At 63.7% G+C, this 19330-nt stretch overlaps 1 protein-coding gene across 2 annotated transcripts in view; it reads left to right on the top strand.

Annotated features, from left to right (window-relative positions):
* Positions 1-19330, top strand: part of TAFA5 (TAFA chemokine like family member 5) — a 182050-nt gene that overhangs the window by 141453 nt on the left and 21267 nt on the right. For both annotated transcript variants that reach the window (XM_032882757.1, XM_032882756.1), the window contains exon 3: positions 13193-13320. In XM_032882757.1, coding sequence (XP_032738648.1) covers positions 13193-13320 — 128 coding nt within the window. The remainder of the gene's footprint in view (positions 1-13192; positions 13321-19330) is intronic.

The raw sequence follows: 19330 nt of genomic DNA, 5'->3' as shown, positions 1-19330 counted from the left end.
AAGCCCTCCCGGCTGGCCCCAGGGCCTCCTGTGGACATCCCGCAGACACGGCTTCTTTAGTGTAACCTGTTCTCGGACTGCCGGCTCGCAGGAGGCAGGGGACTCTCGGTCGGGCCTGAGGGAGTGAGTGTGGTCCTCTGCCCAGAAGGCAAAGCACCCACCTGAGCTCAGGGGTCCCGGAGGCCGAGCTGGGCCAGCCCCCATGCCCCTTGCGTTCCCCATGGGTCTTTCTGGGCCGGATCTCATGGGCCTCCTGTGTTGGGCCCTAACAGCCCTGTGCGAGGAGGTGGGGAAGGCAGCCAGCACGCGCCCGCGAGCCACAGAGCTGTGTCTCCGAGAGGTTTTGTTTTGCATGGACGCGGGCTGCTGAACTCCTCCGCCTCCTGTAACCAAGGAGACCAGAGCAGGTCAGGGACTCGGGCCAGACCCCACCTGCAGGCCGGCGGCTCCTGCTGGCTCCGGTTCGCGCCGGCGGATGCTTCCGCTGGCTTAGCAAGGAGCACTCTTCCGCTGTGTCCCCTTGATGATCTGTGGGACAGGGTCTACGGGACAGTTTGTGAACCAGTTTAGGGAGGGGCGGATACACCCCTTCCCATGAGGCTTTTGGCTTCACTTTCGTGCCCATCTTGAGTGAGGGCCAGGGAGACAGGGCTCCATGCAGCAGTGTGCGCGGACGGGCGGTGACCCACCGGATGCACCTGCTCTCAGGCATCGCAAGGGAAACGATGGACGTATTTACAGGGGCACCCACTCCAGACCGGCTGCATAACTGGCGGGTCACAGAAGATTCTGGAAGGCTGGGAGAGAGAGGACCAGGCCTGCACGAGGCCCTCCCTGACCCCTTCCTGCCCCTCCCGGTTTTCCCCTATGTCCCCTGACCTACGTTCTAGCCACCATTCTGTGGGTCTGATCCTCTCTGAGTGACGGTGACAGCTTGTCCCCACCCCCCGGTGACAGCTCGTCCCCATCCCCGGGCACCCCAGCGCCCGCTTCGTGCACTCCCCGCACTTGGTGAGCCCTTCACCCGTCTCCTGGGCCAGACACTCTTGCGTGAAGGGTTTAGAACCGATAGTGGTGACCACGCCCCCGGCCCCGGACACTCTGTGAATCGCTGTCCTCTCTCGCCTTTTCCAACTCCACCCAGCAAGACCTCTGCGCAGGGTCTACGGAACACTGGGCGCCGTGCCCTCACGCCCTGAGGCTGGGCTGACGTCCACCTACTGCCAGAGCGGGACGGGGGTGGCGCGCTGTGCGGCTCCGGGCTCCCGACCTGAGCCCAGCGTGCAGGCTTCCGTCCCTCCTGCCGCCCCCGGCTGCTCCTCTCTGGACAGCCAAGGCTTCGGGCGATCCTTGGGGCGCCCTCCTCCCCAGGGCGCTCACGGTCCCGGCTGCCCGGGGCCTTCCCCATGCTCCCAGCCGGGGTGCCATGTAGGCGGGCAGGGCTCTTGGGATTTACCGTCCTGACCTCCCCCGCAGCTGCACCGACGCCGGCAGGGCCCACTCGAGGCAAAGAGCTGATGTGTATTTCGGGGCCAGTGGAGGCAATTTTATTTACCCAGTAGTGAGGAGCCAGCCGCAGCCTGGCCGCGGGGGGAGACGAGGAGGAGAGGAGTCCTCTAGGCTGTGAGGAAGTCAGCGTAGTGCACCCCACAAACTCAGGCGCAGCAGACACCTGCAGTGTCTCGTAACTTCTAGAAATTAAGTAGGACCGGGGGCACTTGGAGGCTTCTGCAGTAGACAGACAGACAGACAGACACGGGTGTTCGGAGCAGGAGCAGCCAGAGCCCGTGGTCGCACCCGGAGAAGGAAGCTCCCAGGTCATCTGATGACCCACCCTGATGGGATCCCGGGGACCCCAGACCCTCATTTAGTCCGGAAGCTTCCTGCCTTGGGGACAGTGCAGGGCGGGGACAAGGCGCCCCTCAGGGGCTAATGGGGTGGGTGGGGAGGCCCCACCCTGGAAGCCCTCAGTCCCAGCCACCACCGAGCCAGCACACACTCAGAGGCAGGCTGGGACCGTGGCTTCTCGTGTGATTCTCGGATCCCCAGAATCCGTGCTTCCTGGGTGCCGACTCCCGCACCTGCTCAGAGTAAAGGTGGGAGGGATTTATTCAGGCCCAAGGGCGCCGGACGCTGCCTGTGACCCTCTGTCCCATTGACAGTCACACACCAAGTGCAGGACGTGGCCAGGGCTCCTGTGGGAGAGACAGGCAGACACGGGGAGGGCCAGGCTTGGGGTTGAATTCATTCTGTGTGCATCCTAGCGGGGCGCGTCCAGGGCCACGGAAATGCTCGGACCCTTGGTCATGTAATTCCGTTCCTAGACTTTTGTCTTGAGAAGATAACTCAAAAGAAGGGAGGAGGGGCGCCTGGGAGGCTCAGTGGGTTAAGCCTCTGCCTTCGGCTCAGGTCATGATCTCAGGGTCCTGGGATTGAGCCCCACGTCGGGCTCTCTGCTCGGGGAGCCTGCTTCCCTAAGGGGGAAAAAAAAAAGGAGGAAAGGTGTGTTTAGAGCAGCCTTGCGCCAGGAGCTCAAACCGTGAGAGTGCCCGGCCGTGAGGACAGCATGCGGACTGGCAGCAGCCGCGCAGGGCAGAGGTGAGGCCACGGAGAGCATCCTCGGGGCCAGGTCAGGAGGAGCTGCAGCGTGAGACCCAGGGGAGCCTGCTCTCTTCCCGAGGCCTGTGCCTTGGCCCCGGCTGGGCTGGGCTGTCCGTCTGCCGGCCTTCTCTCCGGTCTCGCTTTGGGGTACCGTTTGTGTGGCCACAACCTCACAGAGTCCATGGACGCTGCGAACACAGCTTGCACAGATGGCCCCATGTGTCTGCTGTGTGAGGGGGTGGCGGCGGCCCCCCACCCACCCCCAGCCTTTAGATCTTGGGGGTGGAGTCTGGACCCCCAGCTCAGTCCAAGGCACGGAGAGGGCTGAGCTGGGACCGTTTATGCAGCTGGCCCGGGCCTGGGGCAGTGCCGTGGAGGGGAGGCCCAGCCAGGCCCTCAGCCTCAGTCTCGGCTGTCCCCCGATGTGCATCCATAGCCTCCTTCACAGTCCATGAGCTGCGGGCCTGCCTGACCTCAGGGTCCCCACGTGCATCACAGAGCTGGGGTGCCCGTCCTGCTCCCCCCTACTTGCTCTATGCCATATCAGGTGCCAGGCATGAGGCAGGTCACCCGTCCTGCAGGGCCACGGGCAGCTACGGGCCCTTTGGCCCCAGGTCAGTGCCAGGCCATGCGCCGGGTCCCGTGGACGGGCCTCCGTTGTGGCATCAGGGAGCACTGTCATGGTGGGGCTTTGGGATTTGACAAGCACCATGTGACTTGGAACTGAGGGTCCTTGACACAACACGGGAGGGACATCTGTCCCAGCGTGTGGGGGGTCATGGCGCTGTCATCCCTGGGGGCCCCCGGTGCTGGTCATCGGGGGTGGCCCCGCCCTAGCCACAGAGTTGCCGTGGGGCCGGCCGCCGCTGTGTGCGACATTCAGCTCCGTGCATGCGGTGACCCATCCACTGTTGGGCGTGCGGCACCGTGAGGAGCTCTGACCAGTGGCCGTGGGAGTCGCTCCACCGAGCTGTCATCATGTGGCAGGTGGGGAACTGGGGTCAGAGAGGGCCGGCACCACCCCTCGGGGCCCACAGGTGGCCCCACTGGACACTGAACTGCGGGGCTGCTGCAAACACTGGCCTGGGCCCGTCCTTCCGCCGCATCTCCCCCTTTCCTTCCGCTGTGTCCTGGCTCCTCTGGCTCTTGCTGCCCCCGGGAGCTGGTCGCGCCCCCCCCAAGGTTCCCACCGGGGGGCCTCATGGAACACAAAGCGTGTGGGGCTCTGGTCGGACTGAGCACAGCTCAGCTCCCTGCGTGGTCACTTCTCAGCTTGTCAAGCTGACTTGGCAAGTCTCCTAACCTCTCTGTGCTCCCATCCCCCTCTGTGATACCAAGATAAGGTGGGTCACTCCTTCGTATGTAATGATCAGCCACGATCATAGCAACAAGTGAGCTCGGGCATCCCTGGAAGGGCCAGCAAGCTGTCCCCGTGGCCTCAGGCTTCAGGCATGTCCCCAGTGGCTTGTTGTGGGGCTCCCTAGGGGCCAGGTGGCCCTCCTCCCTCCCCCACTGCTTTTGGGCCTTGGTGTTTCCAGTGGTCAGTGCAGCACAGAAGGTGTTTCTGGAGCTGCAAGCATGTAGGTGTCTCCCATGCCCGGGGGGCCGTCCCTGCAGAGACTCTAGCTTTGTTTCTGTTCTCCCGAGCCCTATGCGGCTGACCCTGCCGGGGAGGCAGGGTCCAGGGAGTTCTGCATGTGCTAGCTCATCTCCACATGGCCTCTGGCCTGTCCACAGGCCAGTACCTCGCCCTGTACCCCAGACCCGGCACACGGGTCCCCACACACCGTCAGCTGTCCTGATACCATCCCTGTACTTCAGGGCAGTGCCCAGCCGGCTCCTCCATGCCCCAGGGAAAGGCTGCCCGGGAGGGCCAGCGGAAAGTGGGCTCCAGGAGGAGAGGCTGAGGAGAGCTTGGGGGCCACCCAGGGTGCCCTCTGACCTCCCAGCCTCATGGGCTGTCCCTGCAGGAGGCCCCTTATGCGCCTCGTGGAGCAGAGAGATGGGAGCCCCGGGCCTTCCTCATCCTCCAAACTTTCGCTCCAGGATCCTGGATCAGTGCAGATGTCAGGGTCTGCGCCAGCTCTTTACAGGGCAGACGTTTCTGGAACCCTGCGATGTCCCACTTAGGTCTGCCTCCTGAGGGTCAGTGTCCGTGGACCTATAATCAGCACGTGTACATGTGTGTGAGCTGTCGGCCACCCCTTTCTTGGTGTGTGGCCTGACCCCCTGTCACCGGCAGGGTCTGGGAAGCTTCAGGGGACACACCCATGTGGGTCAGACCTGCCGGAGAGGCTTGGGCCCCTGCATGGGCCAGACGGGGTCCCCGGAGAACGGAGAACGTGGCCGGAGCTGCAGCCCCGCTGGCTTTGTCCTGGGTGGTTTGTCTTTTCCGAGCCGTTGAGTAAAGTAAGCAGATTCACATGCTAATGGAAATGAAGAAACAGTTTATTCTGAAGGGAGCCACGCCATTTGCGGGCAGTGGAGGGCCCGGCGCTGAGTGGAGCGGCGCAATCCCTGCGGTCCCCGGGCAAATTAGCACGGCTGGCCCTGTCCATCTGTCCAGCCCGGGGCGGGCAGCGCTGGCCTCTGTCGCCGCTGCCGTGGGCCAGACTCTGGCGCCTCGGGGTCAGCTGCGTCTGAGGTCCCCGCAGTCGGGTGCGTGAGGGGGTCCGCTGGGCTGTGTCTCAGCTTCCCCGTGAAGGGCTGGCACTGATGCGTATTGGTGACGGGAAACCAGGAGGAAACTTCCAGGTGCTTCCCGCCGGGCGGGGCTGGAGCTGGCTCTGCACTTCCCACTCGGTTCCTAAATGAGAGGCCACACGCAGGGGCGCACGCACACGTGTGCATATACGCACACGTGTGTGCACACCCCCATGCTGGCACGTGCAGCATCACGTACATGTGTGCAGACGCACAGCTACACGGCCCAGCTTGGTCACTCACAGGCACCTGGCCGGCAGCTTGATCACAAGCACCTTGGCTGTGGGAAGTGCCTGTGGCCCTGGTGCTCTGGTTAAACTGGGGTCCACGGAGACCCTCACGCCCACCTCCTGGGCACCCCTGAGTGACAGGAGTGGGAGGAGTGAAATCGGGGGGTGAGGGCACCAGTCCTGGACCGCTGCTGTCAGGGAGGGGACGCGGGCAGGCCGCCCAGCCCCAGGCCCCGTGCCCTCACGCTGAGTCCACTCTGGTTCCACACCTGCACAGGCTCCGTTTCTAAGCGTCTGTGTAGCTGAGACCCCTTGGGCCGGCGGCCCAGGGGCCTTCCAGTCCTGTGTGTCTGCACCCCTCCATCCGTCGTCCTTCCTTCCCCGGGGCCCTCCACAGAGCTGTGGGTGGTCCTCCACCACGCTGGGTCCGGGACTGTGACACAGATGACCCCACGGCCCTCACAGGGACAGCAGGGGTGGGGGCTGGGCTTCCTGGAGGGAGAGGCAGAGCGGGGAGAGGGTTGTGGACAAAGGTTTCCAGGAGAGGGGATGCCTGCTGGGAGGAAGGAGACTTGGCCGTGGGAGAGGAAGAGGGCGGGGCATCAGGAAGGTCTGACCCGCGGGGGCATCGGGGACCCAGGTGGGACTTCTGCTGCTGGAGCTCGTGGGGGGCAGAGCCCAGAAGAGTCTGGACCTGGGTACTGGCAGCAGCCCCTTGTCCTGGCTTCCTGGGGGGCTATGGGAGCAGTGGTGGTTGGGGGGGCCCATCTAGAGGGCGGCACTCACCCGGCCGTGCAGAGAAGAGCCAGGAGACGGAAACTCCCGGGCCTCAGTCTTCTGGTCTGTGAAGAAGGGGCTCATGCCCCTCCCTGAAAGACGGCTCTGGGGGCTTAATGAGGTCATTACTACAAGTTACCTGTGGTTCGTAAGGGCTCCGTGAAGGCATTTCCTGCTTTCTCCTCCTCGAGGGGCCTCACCTTCTGGGCTTGTGCAGGCGACGGCTCTCATGGTTGTCTTTGCCGGTGGACGCCTTCAGAGCCACTTCCCGGGATGGGCTGTTCCCGCTCCGGGCCGAGGGCCACCCCCGGGCCACGGTGCTGGTCCCAGGAGCCGGTGCGGATGTCACACGTGCACAGAGCAGGTGCTCGGGGAATGTTAGCTGATTAAAATCATCTCCCGGGCCTTCTGGAGAACAATGTGGCCGTTTGGAGGGTTCGAGAGAAATCACACATGTAAAGCACCGTTACCCTTCTGGAGTGTGAGTGAACTCCGCAAATGGCTCAGCGTTGAGCTTGTTATTAGGTCCAGGGCCTCAAGCCTGACTGCCTGGGAGCCTGGTTCAGCCCCGGGGGTGGTGCTTCACGGGGTGGGGAGGGGACCCCAGGCAGGGGCGGCCAGAGAGCTCCAGGCCGGCCGTGCACACCTGTCCTCCTCGGACGAGAACGCCTTTCTGGACTCGGGTCTCATGCTAATTCCTGCCTGGAAAGTGAGCCTCCGGCTGAGGACTCCGCTGCACAGGAGGAAGCTGGGGGGCGTGGGGCACTCTGTGACCTTGGATGCACAAGGCGGACCCCCAAAGGTGCGCCAGGTCTGCATCCGCTCCGAGGCATCACGGGGCCCCTGGTGTGGGCTCTGGGTCCCAGGGCCGCCGTGGCCTGGCTGCAGAGCCAGTCCAGGAGAATGAGCACATCTGCCATCTGTGTCTCTGGGCAGGGGGACCTGCTGGGCCTGGCAGGCGGCCCCCTGGGCTCAGGGGCCAGGAGAAAGGATGGCCTGGGAGGCCAGGTGGACAGAGGATGTGATCCCGCTTAGGGCAGAATGTCCTGGGGGCTGGACAGAGCTGAGGAAGTCAGAATTCAGGTTCTGGGATGCTGTCCTCTCAGGATCTTTACAGACCCAAGTAGGCAAGTGTGCGCTCGGATCTGGTGGTCCCACAGAGCATGTGGATGCATGAGCAAGCAGCTGGCATGGTCGAAGCTGGGTTAATGACTGTGTGTCTGGTTCTTTTCTCAGTGCTTGTCTGGGCTCGGTGCACACCTGCCTTTCTGGGGAGCAGGTGTCCTCCAGAGCACACCTGACCCTCACAGAGGGGAGGGGGACCCGTGCTGGTGCAGGACACTTTTCCTTACTACTCCCCATTTAACCTGCTCGCTGGCACGTTGGAGGCCTGCCGCTCCTGGCACGGCATTTGTGAGCTTTCTGGCAGACCTGGGGTGTCACTGTCTCACCGTGGTTCCAGGTCAGGCCCCAGAGCTGCTGCGTGATGGGGACACAGGTTTACCTTCTACTGCCATTGAGACATACAAGGGGGGAGGTGTCAGGCCCTGCCCACAGCCTGGCAGCGGGGGTCCCTGCCCAGGGAGCACCCAGCATCGGGAGAAGCATGTTCTCTGTTGATCTTTTCGGAGAAGCTGACCGGGAGCTGAATTGAGAGGCTCGAGGAGCCCAACTGGGGGCAGGGTTGGGACTTGAACCCGGGCCTCCTGCCTCCTGGCACTGCTCACCCTTCACCATGGGTCCCAAGTCTCCACAGACTGGGAGGACACAGGCCCTTGCAGGCCAAGCCAGGGCAGGCAGGGGGTGACTGCTCGGCACTCCCATGCCCACAGGCCTTCCATAGCTGCATGCCCAGCCCCAGGCCTGGGGTGTGCAGCTGGGGCCCTGCTTCCCGCAGCTGTATGTGTGTCTGCGTCCATCAGAGTCCTCTGCTGATTTGGGGAAACTGAGTGTGAGGCTTGTGCAAACACAGCTCTGCAGCCTTCCAGGTCAGCTGTCCCCCAAGAAGGCTGGAGGTTGTTGGGAATGAAACACAAAGGACTCCTCCAGCCACGTGCTCAGGGAAAGGTTTATGAGTCCTCCCCAGCCCTCCCCCATGCTGCACTGTGGGCACAAGGCAGGAGGTATGAGGCTGGGACAGGTGGGGTGGGGGGGCTCTGAAAAGAGGGAAATCTCTGCTGGAACGACGGGGAGCACAGGGGGCAGGTACAGGGTGACCTCCAGGCTCGAAACCCAGCTTCTCAGTATTCCACGTCACAGGGTACTCAGAACCTGCACCGTCTGAATGAGGTTCCTGAGAGCCTCCACCAAGAACTCTGGTGGGAACGAAGGGACCAGTGTGCTCAGCACAACAAGGGCTAAATCCAGGAGCTGCTGATGCTGCTGATGGTTAGCAAGGGTGCTGGTGACGATGATGGTGGTGACGGTGTGGTGATGGCGGTGATGATGGTGATGGTGAGGACAGTGATGGAGATGATGGTGATGATGGTGATGGTGGTGATGATGGTGATGATGATGGTGGTGGTGACTGTGGTGGTAGTTGTGGTGAAGGTGACGATGCCATATGGTGTGGTGCTGGTGGTGATGAGGAGGCCTCTTGAGCCTGAGGAAGCTAGATCTGCTGAGAGTGAGGGTCGGGTAGCATAGATGACTTTGCAGCCAGACCCCTCGACCTTGGAGATTTCTGGAATGTGCTCCAGGAAGGAGAACCAGGGCTGAGGGTCCCCCAGGTTCAGTGAGGGGCCATTGAGTGGCAGCACCAGTTCATGCCCTTTCCTACACTGTCCTTCACAGGTCATTTCAGAAGGAAGGAGAAGGAAGCCACTGACCCGGCTCCATGGAGGGGTGGGCCAGCTGCAGCAGGGACTGATCCAAGCCTAATTGAGTTTGGGGCCAGCTCTAATGCCTGTGTGATGCTGCCAACAACATAACATGTTTTTTTTGTTTGTTTTTTTTTTACCCCAAAGACTAAAGCAGACGTGCAATCTGTTAGAATCCCAGGGGAGACCCTTCCCACACCAGAAGGGCCGGAGGGACAATGGAGGGACAGGGACCCCATGCTCCATGAGCATTACACACACCTGTCTCTGGGTTGGGGCCACAGCAGGGAGAACCCAGGGGCGGCCACCACAGGAGAAGGAGACCAAAACCCCTTTGGCTGGAGGAAGGGCAGTGGGCCACAGGGCAGGCTCCTCCCAGGCTTCCTTCCACAGTCCCAGGCTGGCCCACTGGGTGTGGGGCTCCACGTACGTCCAGAGCTCACCAGAGCTCCACGTACGTCCAGAGCTCCACGTACGTCCAGAGCTCCACGTACGTCCAGAGCTGGCCCACTGGGTGTGGGGCTCCACGTACGTCCAGAGTACGTGGGGCTCCACGTACGTCCAGATCTTGGGCACCAGCCCTGCCTCCTTCCCTGACCAGTTAGCCGTGGGCGGGCAGCAGTGTTCCTCAGACCTCAGTCATCTGAGAACTCCTTTGAAGGGAAAGCTACTTCCTTGGGCCCCTTGTTAGTGACCTAAATCGTTTTTATTATGATGTTGCAAGCGGGGAGCCCCCAGCAGACCATAAGCCGGAATAAGCTGAAACATTGACAGATTAAACACAAGCAAAACTGCAAAACTCATAAAATTTAAATTGGCAGTGTTCGTGTTACAAGGCAGTCATCTGGGGAAGCCCAACCCTGGCGCTGGGCCGGCCGCGGAGACGCACCTGCGGGCCCTCCTGCCTTCGCTGCGGGCTGTGAGGTTGGGGACGCCACACGCTGCAAGGAACCGCGCTGATCGTTGTGAGTCTTTGTCGTGAGCAGGCCTGGGATTTCACGCAGAGCCGCCCAGAGGCCCTCCAGTGCCCGCCGCGAGCTTCTCACGTGCGTGGACACGTTGGCCTCGCTGCACGATCCAGTCACAACGGGGACTGGGGACAGAGCCATGCATGTGTCCTGCCACATGCTTTCCTCCTGCCATGTGACACGAGGTCCCTAGCATTCGCTGTGCAAACCCTGTGGGGCCTCTGCTCGCTGGTGTGGGGTGCACACCCATACGAATGGGGAGCGGATGCCCCAAGGAAAGGATGGTCAAGCTGAAGCCCAGGGAGGAAAGGTCCCTACTTTCTCTAGAAAAGGCCTTGAGAGGACCATCATCTTGTCATACAGGTAGCTGGGGGAGGCACGGGGCCTTGCTGTCCTTGCTCCATCTCCGAAGGCTGTCCTTTCCCTTGAAGGCAGTTCATTCCCTGTCCTTCCTTTGAAGGGTCCGTGCTGCCCCCTGTCAGACTCCATCACTCCGGCCGCCCTGGTCTGTCTGCAGCCCTGGTCACTGCCTGTCCCAGTATTGCTTGGGCACATTGGCCTCCCACCACGTGGCCCAGAGCCACCTAACTCACTTCTCTCCTGAGACCAGGGTGACCAGCTCTGCCTGGCCATCACCTTTCCGTCGCTCGGTCCCCATACTGCCCTCCCAGCGCCGTCTGTGTCCTGAGCCAGCCGCCCGCACGGTGCCCATAGCTCATGTTACGTTTACATGTCTGGGCTGAAGCAGTGGGAAACTGAGGCAGAGCCCCCGTCCCAGAAGCACCTAAAGGCCCACATGGAGGGCAGCCTGCAGCAGTGTCCGGAGCTGCACTGAGCCCCAGCCTGAGGCCCTCGGCACTCGGGACGGAACACGCAGGCGGCGCTGTGAGCTCACGCCCCTGCCGGACCAGCAGCAGGTGCACAGACCCGTGCTGAGGGCGCAAGCCTGTCCATGTTCCAGAGAGCTCGGTGTCTCCTCGGGCCTGGGGACAGGCCTGGGAGACGTGGTGACGACCCCTGACACACCATGGGCCGAGGGGTCTCCTGTGGCTATGGCACATGGCTGGCTGCCACCACAGTCCCCAGAGGCCACTGGTCAGCTGCTGTCGCTCATGCCCCTGTGCACTGTCAGCTCCCGGAGGACGCCCTCCTGGGCGCTGGAGCTGCCTCAGCATCGTGGAAGTGGTGACATGTGGCATGAAAGGTCCCTTTGTCCCTGGGATGGGGTGGCCCGTGCTGTGCCTCCCACCGCCTCCTGCAGGAAGTGGGCTCGGCAGGGTGAGCCAAGCCCAGTGGCAGACAAGAGCCGTGTGTGCTCAGCAGCGGCCCCGCGGCGCCCTCGTCAGCCCTGGCACCCGACACACCCGGACGCCACCCCGCGTGGGGGAGGGGTGCCCATCAGCGACTTGATGTGTCTGCGTGTGCGCGTGTGCTCTTGTGGAGCACATTGCCTTCCTGCCGTGGGAGGGCACAGCCGTCCCTGAGACAGCCTTAGTCCTGCTCTCGGCCCCTCAGACAGGACGGGTGGCCCTGGGCCTCCCTGCAGTGCGGATCAGCATCGTTGGCCCCCTACGTTGACAGCGCTTCCCGGGCATGGCTGGGGGACAGACGGGAGCGCAAGTACAGAAGCTCCTTGAGCCCCCTTGCCCGGTCCTCACGACTGAGCCCAGACAAGCCGCCCCTTCCGCGTCAGGATCTGCGCAGACGCCCCGCACAGGATTTCCAGGGGTTAGGTTGTGTGCGTGCTCCAAGCCTCTAGCCTCTCCGTGGGCTCAAGGGGTGTGTTTGCTGGTGTCCAGCCGGGCTTCCGGGCCATCTCTTCCTGTCACCAGACGGAGCTTCTGAGAAGGCCCTGCTGCTTGGGGCTCCAGCAGGAAGAGGGAGCAGAGGAGGAGTGAGGCCCCAGGGATGTGCAGGGAAAGGCGCTGAGCTCCCGCCGAGCAGTCCGGGAAGGGGCTCCCGCCTGCCCCCAGCTTCCCGTCCTGGGGTCTCCCCAGGATGAGGTCGACCCCGGTGAGCAGGATCCAGCACGTCCTCACCCTGCCCCGGGGACCCGCACAGGCGCTTGGTTGGCGTGTTTCCCACACTGACGTCCCAGCAAGATGAGAACCACATCTGAGGGGTGGGTCTCCCCCACACCACCACCTGCTGCACTGCGGGGACAGAGGCCACAGGTGCGGTGGCCTCAGCAGCAAACAGCTGCGTCTCCCCGCCCTGGGGGCCAGGGGTCTGAGATGACGGGCCGGCCGGCCCAGGTGCTTCGAGGCCTCGTACAGCTTGGTGTTCCTACTCGCGAGGGCACTGATCCTTTCGGGTCGGGTCCCCAGCCTCGTGACCTCCATTAACCTGAATTACTGCTCTAAAAACACCATCTAAGGACCCGCACACTGGGGCTTAGGGCTTTGCCATGTTACTCTGGGGGCACAGCCCAGTTCATGGCACAGCGTAGAAAGGAGCTGGCCCAGGGTGATGAGCTCCTGTATCCCCAGAAACGGCCCCGAGACCCACACCATGGCTCTCTCCCAACCCGCTCACCTTTTCCTGCTGCCCCCAAGGGGCCAGTGAAGCGTAGGGAGCACAGGGCAGGTGCCCAAAGACGCACGTGTCCTCACGTGGCCTGGACCCAGACTCCACATCCTCGTGTCCTAGGAAATCCCAGGTTTTGTGCCTTCCGCAGCAGTGGGCTGGAGTTGGGGAGGACGCCGTGTTTGGAAGTGTGCACGTGGAGGGCTCAGCTTTGAGGTGAAATGGCATCTGGCCCGTGGTGGGAATCCGGTCTGAGCACCCAGACGGTGTAACTGCGTGGGCCCCGGACTTATCACCGTGTAACCACTCGTACGTGCGGTTAGAAGGACGTGCACGTGGTGGTCCCAGTTCTCCCTCTGCCGCCGCTTACTGATGGGCTGGCGGCAGAGTTGGGCCCGGGGACAGCGCTCAAGAGGGGGCCGGGGACAGGGAGGAGCAGAGGCCCGGCCCCCTGATGGACGCCAGGCGCTGCCCACCGGGCCGTCCCTGCCCAGGGCGGGAGTCGGGCTGCCGGCACTGTCCCGGGGCCCAGGGGGCAGCGGCTGAGCGGCTCTCTTCTCTCCCGCAGCGCGGATCATCAAGACAAAGCAGTGGTGCGACATGCTGCCGTGTCTGGAGGGCGAAGGCTGTGACCTCCTCACCAACCGGTCAGGCTGGACGTGCACGCAGCCCGGCGGGCGGGTGAAGACCACAACGGTGCGTACGCGGCGCCGCGCACCCTGCGCAGCAGAGGCGAGCCGGCCCCGGGCGGCGGGTCCCCGCGGGGAGGTGGGTCCCACGTCGGCAGGCGGGGGACGGGGCAGCTGGCTTGGTGTGGAAGCACGCCGGCCTCGCTGTCTCCCCCGCACGGTCTGTCCTCGCCCCCTGCGACCGGGCCGGTCTGTCCCTACTGCGTCAGACTGTCCCGCGGCGGGGGGCCCAGGGGCCGGACAGAACCAGCCTGAAGGCGTCCGCCCAGAAGGCAGCTCAGAGCCCCACGGGGTGGTTGGTCACGTCTCGTTGCTGGGATGGCGGGTGTGCTCAGGCAGGAGGACGGGTTAGGACCCCCCACAGCCGCTGAAGCCTCTTTAGGGAGCAGGACTGGGGAAGGACGCGGTCCTCAAGGTCTGCTCCTCTCTGGGTACTGCGTGGTGGCCGTCCGGAGCAGAGGCCCCAACCCTGAAATCCCCAAGGGCACCCCAGTCCCTCCCAGAGCCCGCTGAGGGGCCCCTGCATACCCTCTGTCCCAGGAGCCGAGACCCGCCTGGGCCCCATGGCTGCTGTCCCGAGGGGACGGAGGGGAGGATGGGGAAGGGCTCCGGGGCTGCTCTCTGAGGTCCCTTTTTCAAGGCAAGTTCCTCAAGGCCCACGCACGATGGTGTGAGCCACAGGAGCCGACGCCTGCGTCCACAGGCTTGGGCGCTGGGGCTCTGCAGATCTCGGCCAGTCCAGCAGCGGCCTCTGCTTGCCCCCCGCTGCCTGTCACCCCAATCCTGACTCTTCCGTGTGCTCCACATAGAACCTGAGACCTGAAGTGGGTTGTGATCTCCAGGCCTTGATTTTCCGCCTCTGTGTCTTGGGAACGTCCAGTCAGGGAGGTCTGGGGCCCGCAGGGAAGGATCTGGAAAGCCCGGCTGGCATCCGAGTGTCCTCACTGGGTCACACAAGATGGGGGCTGCAGCCCCTGGCGCTGGGGAGGGGGAGAACCCGCCCCGCTTCCTCCCTCCTCGCGGGTCAGTCTCTGCGGGGGAGCCCCGGCGGGCCGTCCAGCCGCATGTCCAGGCCTCCTGTGGCTGCCGAGGAAAAGCACGACCCGGGCCCCTCGGGGGCATGTTCTGAGGACGGGTCGTCTGTCTGTGGGGGTCAGGCGCGTCTGTGTGGGCGGCAGCGTGGGCAGGACCCACGGCACCGGCGGAGTGCGGCTGTCAGCCAACAGGCCGGGGAGGCCACAGGGAGCCTTCTGTAGCCCAGAAGCCGCCCAGGCCATGTCCGCCTGCTTGTCCGCCCACGCCCAGCACGGAAGCCGGCCAGCTGGGCCTCGCACCTCTGATGTGTGTGGGGATCACCGGCTCGTGACCTGCCACCTACCGGGTGGCTCTCAGGGGCCTGGGGGCTTCTGGCGTGTGCTGTCCCCTCCAGGGGCATCCAGGAGGTAGCTTACCTTTCTGGATCTTTCCGGGTCTTTCTGCGTGCTGTACCCAAAAGTCAGAGAGCTGGGAACAAGCAGATTCTAGACAGCCAGTCACTGTCCCCGTCCCTGGGAGCTGCGGGTCAGTGCGTGGATTCCCCGCAGGGCCCATGGCAGCCCTGAGGGCGGGACATGCTTGTGACGGGGTCTTTTTAACAAGCACCTGGGGGAGGGCGTTGGGGGGAGGTTCCACACCACCCGCCCACCTCAGTGGCCCTGGGGTGTGACTGTGGGGTCAGGCCTGCACTCCAGGCCCCGAGCCCGGTGCTGGGGGCCAGCCAGCTGGAGGAGGTGACCCAGCAGCACCGCTCAAGGTCTCACGGGTGACTTGAGGCTCCCAAGCCCTCCCCCAGTCCTGAGCTCTGCAGCCCCGTCCTGCAGCCCCTCTCGCAGGCCCCGCGCCAGAAGGCAGGCTCTGTTCCTTGATGCAGTCCCTTGTTGAGGCTGGTCCCGTGACCCCACAGGCCCAGAAACTCAGGACCCTTGCCTTGGTCTGGCTGCTGTGAAAACCACAGGCGGAAGTGGGCAGCAGACGTGGTCTGTCTGCCTGCTGGCCCCCCCTCCAAACCCTGGGTCTGGTTTAGCACAAGCCCACGCGTCTTTTAACTCTGAAGCTGGATTCTCCCGTCTGCCCGTTCTCAGGGGGGCCCGCCTGGGGGGCCGCTGGTCCTCGGGCAGATGCCCCTGCCGGCCCGGGTGTGGGCAGGACAGCTGGGCGGGCCGGGGCCAGTCTGCCGAAGGGCTCGCTCTCGGCGCTCCTCGCCCCCCACAGGGGTGCACGCCTGGGGCCCGGCGCTCCTGGCCGTGTGGAGGGCGCGTGCTCTGGATCTGGGCTGGCACGTCCCGCTGAGGGGCTGCGTGGTGATGCTGGAGGCTCGGGCCGCCCCAGGGGTCTGCAGACGCGTCTCTGGCTCTGACAGCGGCCCTGCATGTGGTGGCCGTTCGCAAAGCTTTCTTCAAAGCTCACTCAGGCTCTCGGCCCAAACACCAAATACTTGGAGCGTGTGGTCCGGTCTTCAGGACGGCAGCTCGGTCCCTCCACCGACGTCGGTCAGCACCGCCGCGTCCCGTTTCACCACGAGTAGGTTTTCCGTGAGATGGGCTTGGAGCGCCCTTGTGGCTGCTTGGCCACGTGACAGCCCCCTCAGCGGCCACAGTCATGTCTGGAGGGCTGTCCCCCACCCCGACCTCGTCCCGCCCCACTCCTCTGCGAGGGCCGTGCCGCTCACGTCTCTGTGCCCAGCAGCAGCCGGCGGCGGACACGGGCCTGACAGGCCCCCGCCCAGCCCCCCGCTCAGGGCGGACATGAGAACGTGCGATAATTAATTGTGCTGTCACCTGTGTGGAGCCCGGGAACGTGCTGACGCGTGCGTTTCCGAGGACGCTCCTCGGAGGTCAGGTCCTCACCCCATTAGTGGGTCGTGAAATTAATTTGCTGGGTCGTGACCCACATTTAGGAGAAGGAAGAAGAAATTAAGTAAAAATATCAGAGAATGTCGTGTCCTGAGGGGGAGTCCGGCTGAGCGCAGCTCCCGCACGCAGGGTCGCCAGCGGGACGCGGTGACGGCTGCAGGTTACGGTGAATCGCGGGGAAGCCACCGTCCTGGAAACGGGGAAGATCCGGCATCCGCGCAGGATTTCCAGGCTCCGCTTCCCACCCTGGGTTGGTCCCGTGGACGCCAGTCAGCACCAGGAAAGGAGACGTGGGGGACGCTGCAGGCTGTCCCCCAGGGCGACAGCGCCCTCCCATGGCATCCCCAGAGACGGTCTCCCTGAGCTCCGCAGTCGCTGATAGCGCCCAGCCTGGGTCCACCCCGAGAGCGAAGTGCCCTCCTGCCCTCCCCATGCCGCGCGCGTCCTCAGATGCTAGAGGCTGAGCTCACAAGGGTCGCGTGCTGGCGGCCACCATGATGCTGTACTCGGGAGTCGCTCCACCACACTTCCACACGTGTACGTTTTGCCGGGCTCCCGACGTGAACTGCTGTCCCGTCTCCCCAATCAGAATGGACCAGCCAAAAGGGAACCCATCTTCCCCGGGAGCTGTTACGCAACACCTCTTAATTCCGTCCTGTGTCAACGGCCCGTTGTGAGGCATGAGGACCCCTCACTGGGGTGTCCGTCTAGTTCTATCCAGGACCTGGGATTTCCTGGGAACTCCCTTCCCCCAACAACACTTCCCATGAGCAGGCTCTGACGGGTGGCACAGCCGCCACCGCCTGAGCACATCTGCGACAGCTGTCCGGGGGGGACCGCCAGGGAAGGTGTGGGCAGCGGCGGGGTGTCTCTGTTGAACGACACTGGGAGGGGACGCCCGGCCCAGCCTGACGGTCCCAGAGGTCGGCGCTCACTGCAAACCAGATCACGCGATAGGTGAGCCCCCGGGTGGGTTATGTTCTCTGTAGTCCTGTTGGGCTCTGCCGACGGGCGTCTCCTGCAGTGCCAAGTGTCCGGTCCTGGGTGTGAGCTAGCACAGGCCAGGCTGGGGGCCACTGCCCAGCTCTGCCGTCCTGAGGACAACTCGCCGTGTCCACACTGCCCAGTTACCCATGAGGTCTCTGCGTTCCTGGATTCCAGGTGTACCCCTGAGGGCCTAGCATGTGCCAGATCTGGACCCTCTGAGCGGTCCATGCAGAGTGACACGTGGGGCCTCTGCTCTGGGGGCACCTGGAGCATGTGGTTCCTGACTCCACCAGCCAGACACCATTTACGGTTCCTTGAGCCAGGCACCTGCCCGGGGTGGACAGCAGGAGGAGGGTACACGTAGCCGTGAGCCCTGGACCCCGAGTGCTGGACCCCAAGCACCGGGCCCCGAGCACTGGGCCCTGGCTCTGAGCCCCACACACCGGCATGGAGATTCCTGTAAGACCGTTCGTAGAAACTCAGCAGTGCTCGTCCTGGGCTCCCAGTTGAAAGAACAGCACATAGGTGCTTCCTGCTTTTGCCCTCAGGACGCCTGTGTAAAGTGACAGGGAGACGGAGAGGAGGAAAGGCAGAGCGCGTGGGAGAGGAAGCGGCAGAAGTGGACGCTCTTGGTGGGCGAGCTGGTCGGGGCACCGTGCTCGGGTCCCCGGGAGTGGGGAGCAGCTCCTCTGGGTGGCCTGGAGGTCAGACGAGCCATCCCAGCCCTCCCAGCTGGCCCCGCGGCAGACAGACCCACCGGGGGCTCACACCAGCGAGGGGAACAAGTCTGGACACCCTGGACCCTGTCACGCTGACTGCAGGTGTGGAGGCGACGTCCCGGAGACCCAAGTCCTGAGGCGCGCAGGCCCTCGGCTCTCGGAGGGGACGCTGCGGCTTCTTTCTGGGGACACGCCCTGCGAGGCTCTGGCGGCCCGACCCCTGCCCCCGCACCTGGAGGCTCACAGGGGCAGACATCCGCTCTCACCGGCTGAAACCACGGTATGTCAGGGCCGTGCTTCTCCGAGGCTCTGCGGGGTGTCTGTCCAGCCTCGTCCTGCCTCTGGGGTTCCAGGCGCTCCGGGGCGTGTGGCCGCATCACCCAGTGTGTGCCTCCGTCGTCACAGGACCGCATGACCGCGAGAGCCGGGCCTTGTGAAGACGCCGGCTCACCCAGGCTCTTCCCACCTCAAGGATGATTCCTGGTCACAAACTCGATCCCATCTTTAGTTCCAAATGACATTTCCAAAAATGGAAAGTTCTGGGTGGATATGACTTTGGGGAGCTGACCCGTCCCCTCACTAACTTACCAGGCTCAAGGCTGAAATCCCAGGTCACTGCGGTTTGGGGCCTGAGGACCTTTCTGGGAAGCCCACCATCTGCCCACCAGCTCCTCACGTCACACTCACCACCGTGGACGCAGCAAAGGGTCACTGCTTGACGACAGTGACCAAGAGCCACCGCCCAACCACGAGCGGGGGAAACCGGAGGAACGGGGTGCTGGAGGTGGTGGGGGAGGCCCCGCAGAGCAGGGTCCTAAAGCTGGCCGGTGGCCTGTGGGAGCAGAAGCTGGTCAGAAAGTGAGGCGGGGACAGCATGCTGATGGGGCGCCCGGCCCCGGCCTTGAACCTTCCTCCCCTGGGGGTGCGTCTGGCTCCGGGCCCCTGAGCCCCACGTAGGGGGTGCGATCACCCCGCAGCCGCCATGCTCCCCTACGAGGCGCCCCTGCCAACCTGCCCCGAGCCGGGCCGGGCTGCCCATGACACAGGGGTGACCCGTCACCCACAAGCCGCCAAGCCCCAGGTTTGTGCGAAGAGGAGAGTCATGGTCGTGTCAGGATGCAGACGTGGATGCTAAGAAGATCAAGAATATGTATCTTTTTATAAGAACGGGGGACACAGTATGTGCACAGCACGCATATGTACACACACGTACTCGTGGGATCACGCACGCGTGAGCGTTTGTGCTCACGTACACCAGCGTGAGTGTGTAACTGGTTCTGGTAACAATCCGGTAGAACAAGGAAGTCTCAGCCGAGGAGTCGATTTTTTCAGATAAGGAGGAAAAAACTAGACTAGTTTTTTCTAGAAGATCAGCTCAGGAATTCTGAAGACTACAAGGTCCAAAAGTAGAGAAACGCGG

Source organism: Lontra canadensis, unplaced genomic scaffold (assembly GCF_010015895.1).
Source record: "Lontra canadensis isolate GAN:19392208 unplaced genomic scaffold, GSC_riverotter_1.0 scaffold84, whole genome shotgun sequence".
NCBI classification, from domain to species: domain Eukaryota; kingdom Metazoa; phylum Chordata; class Mammalia; order Carnivora; family Mustelidae; genus Lontra; species Lontra canadensis.
This window is presented reverse-complemented; position numbering and strand designations above follow the sequence as displayed.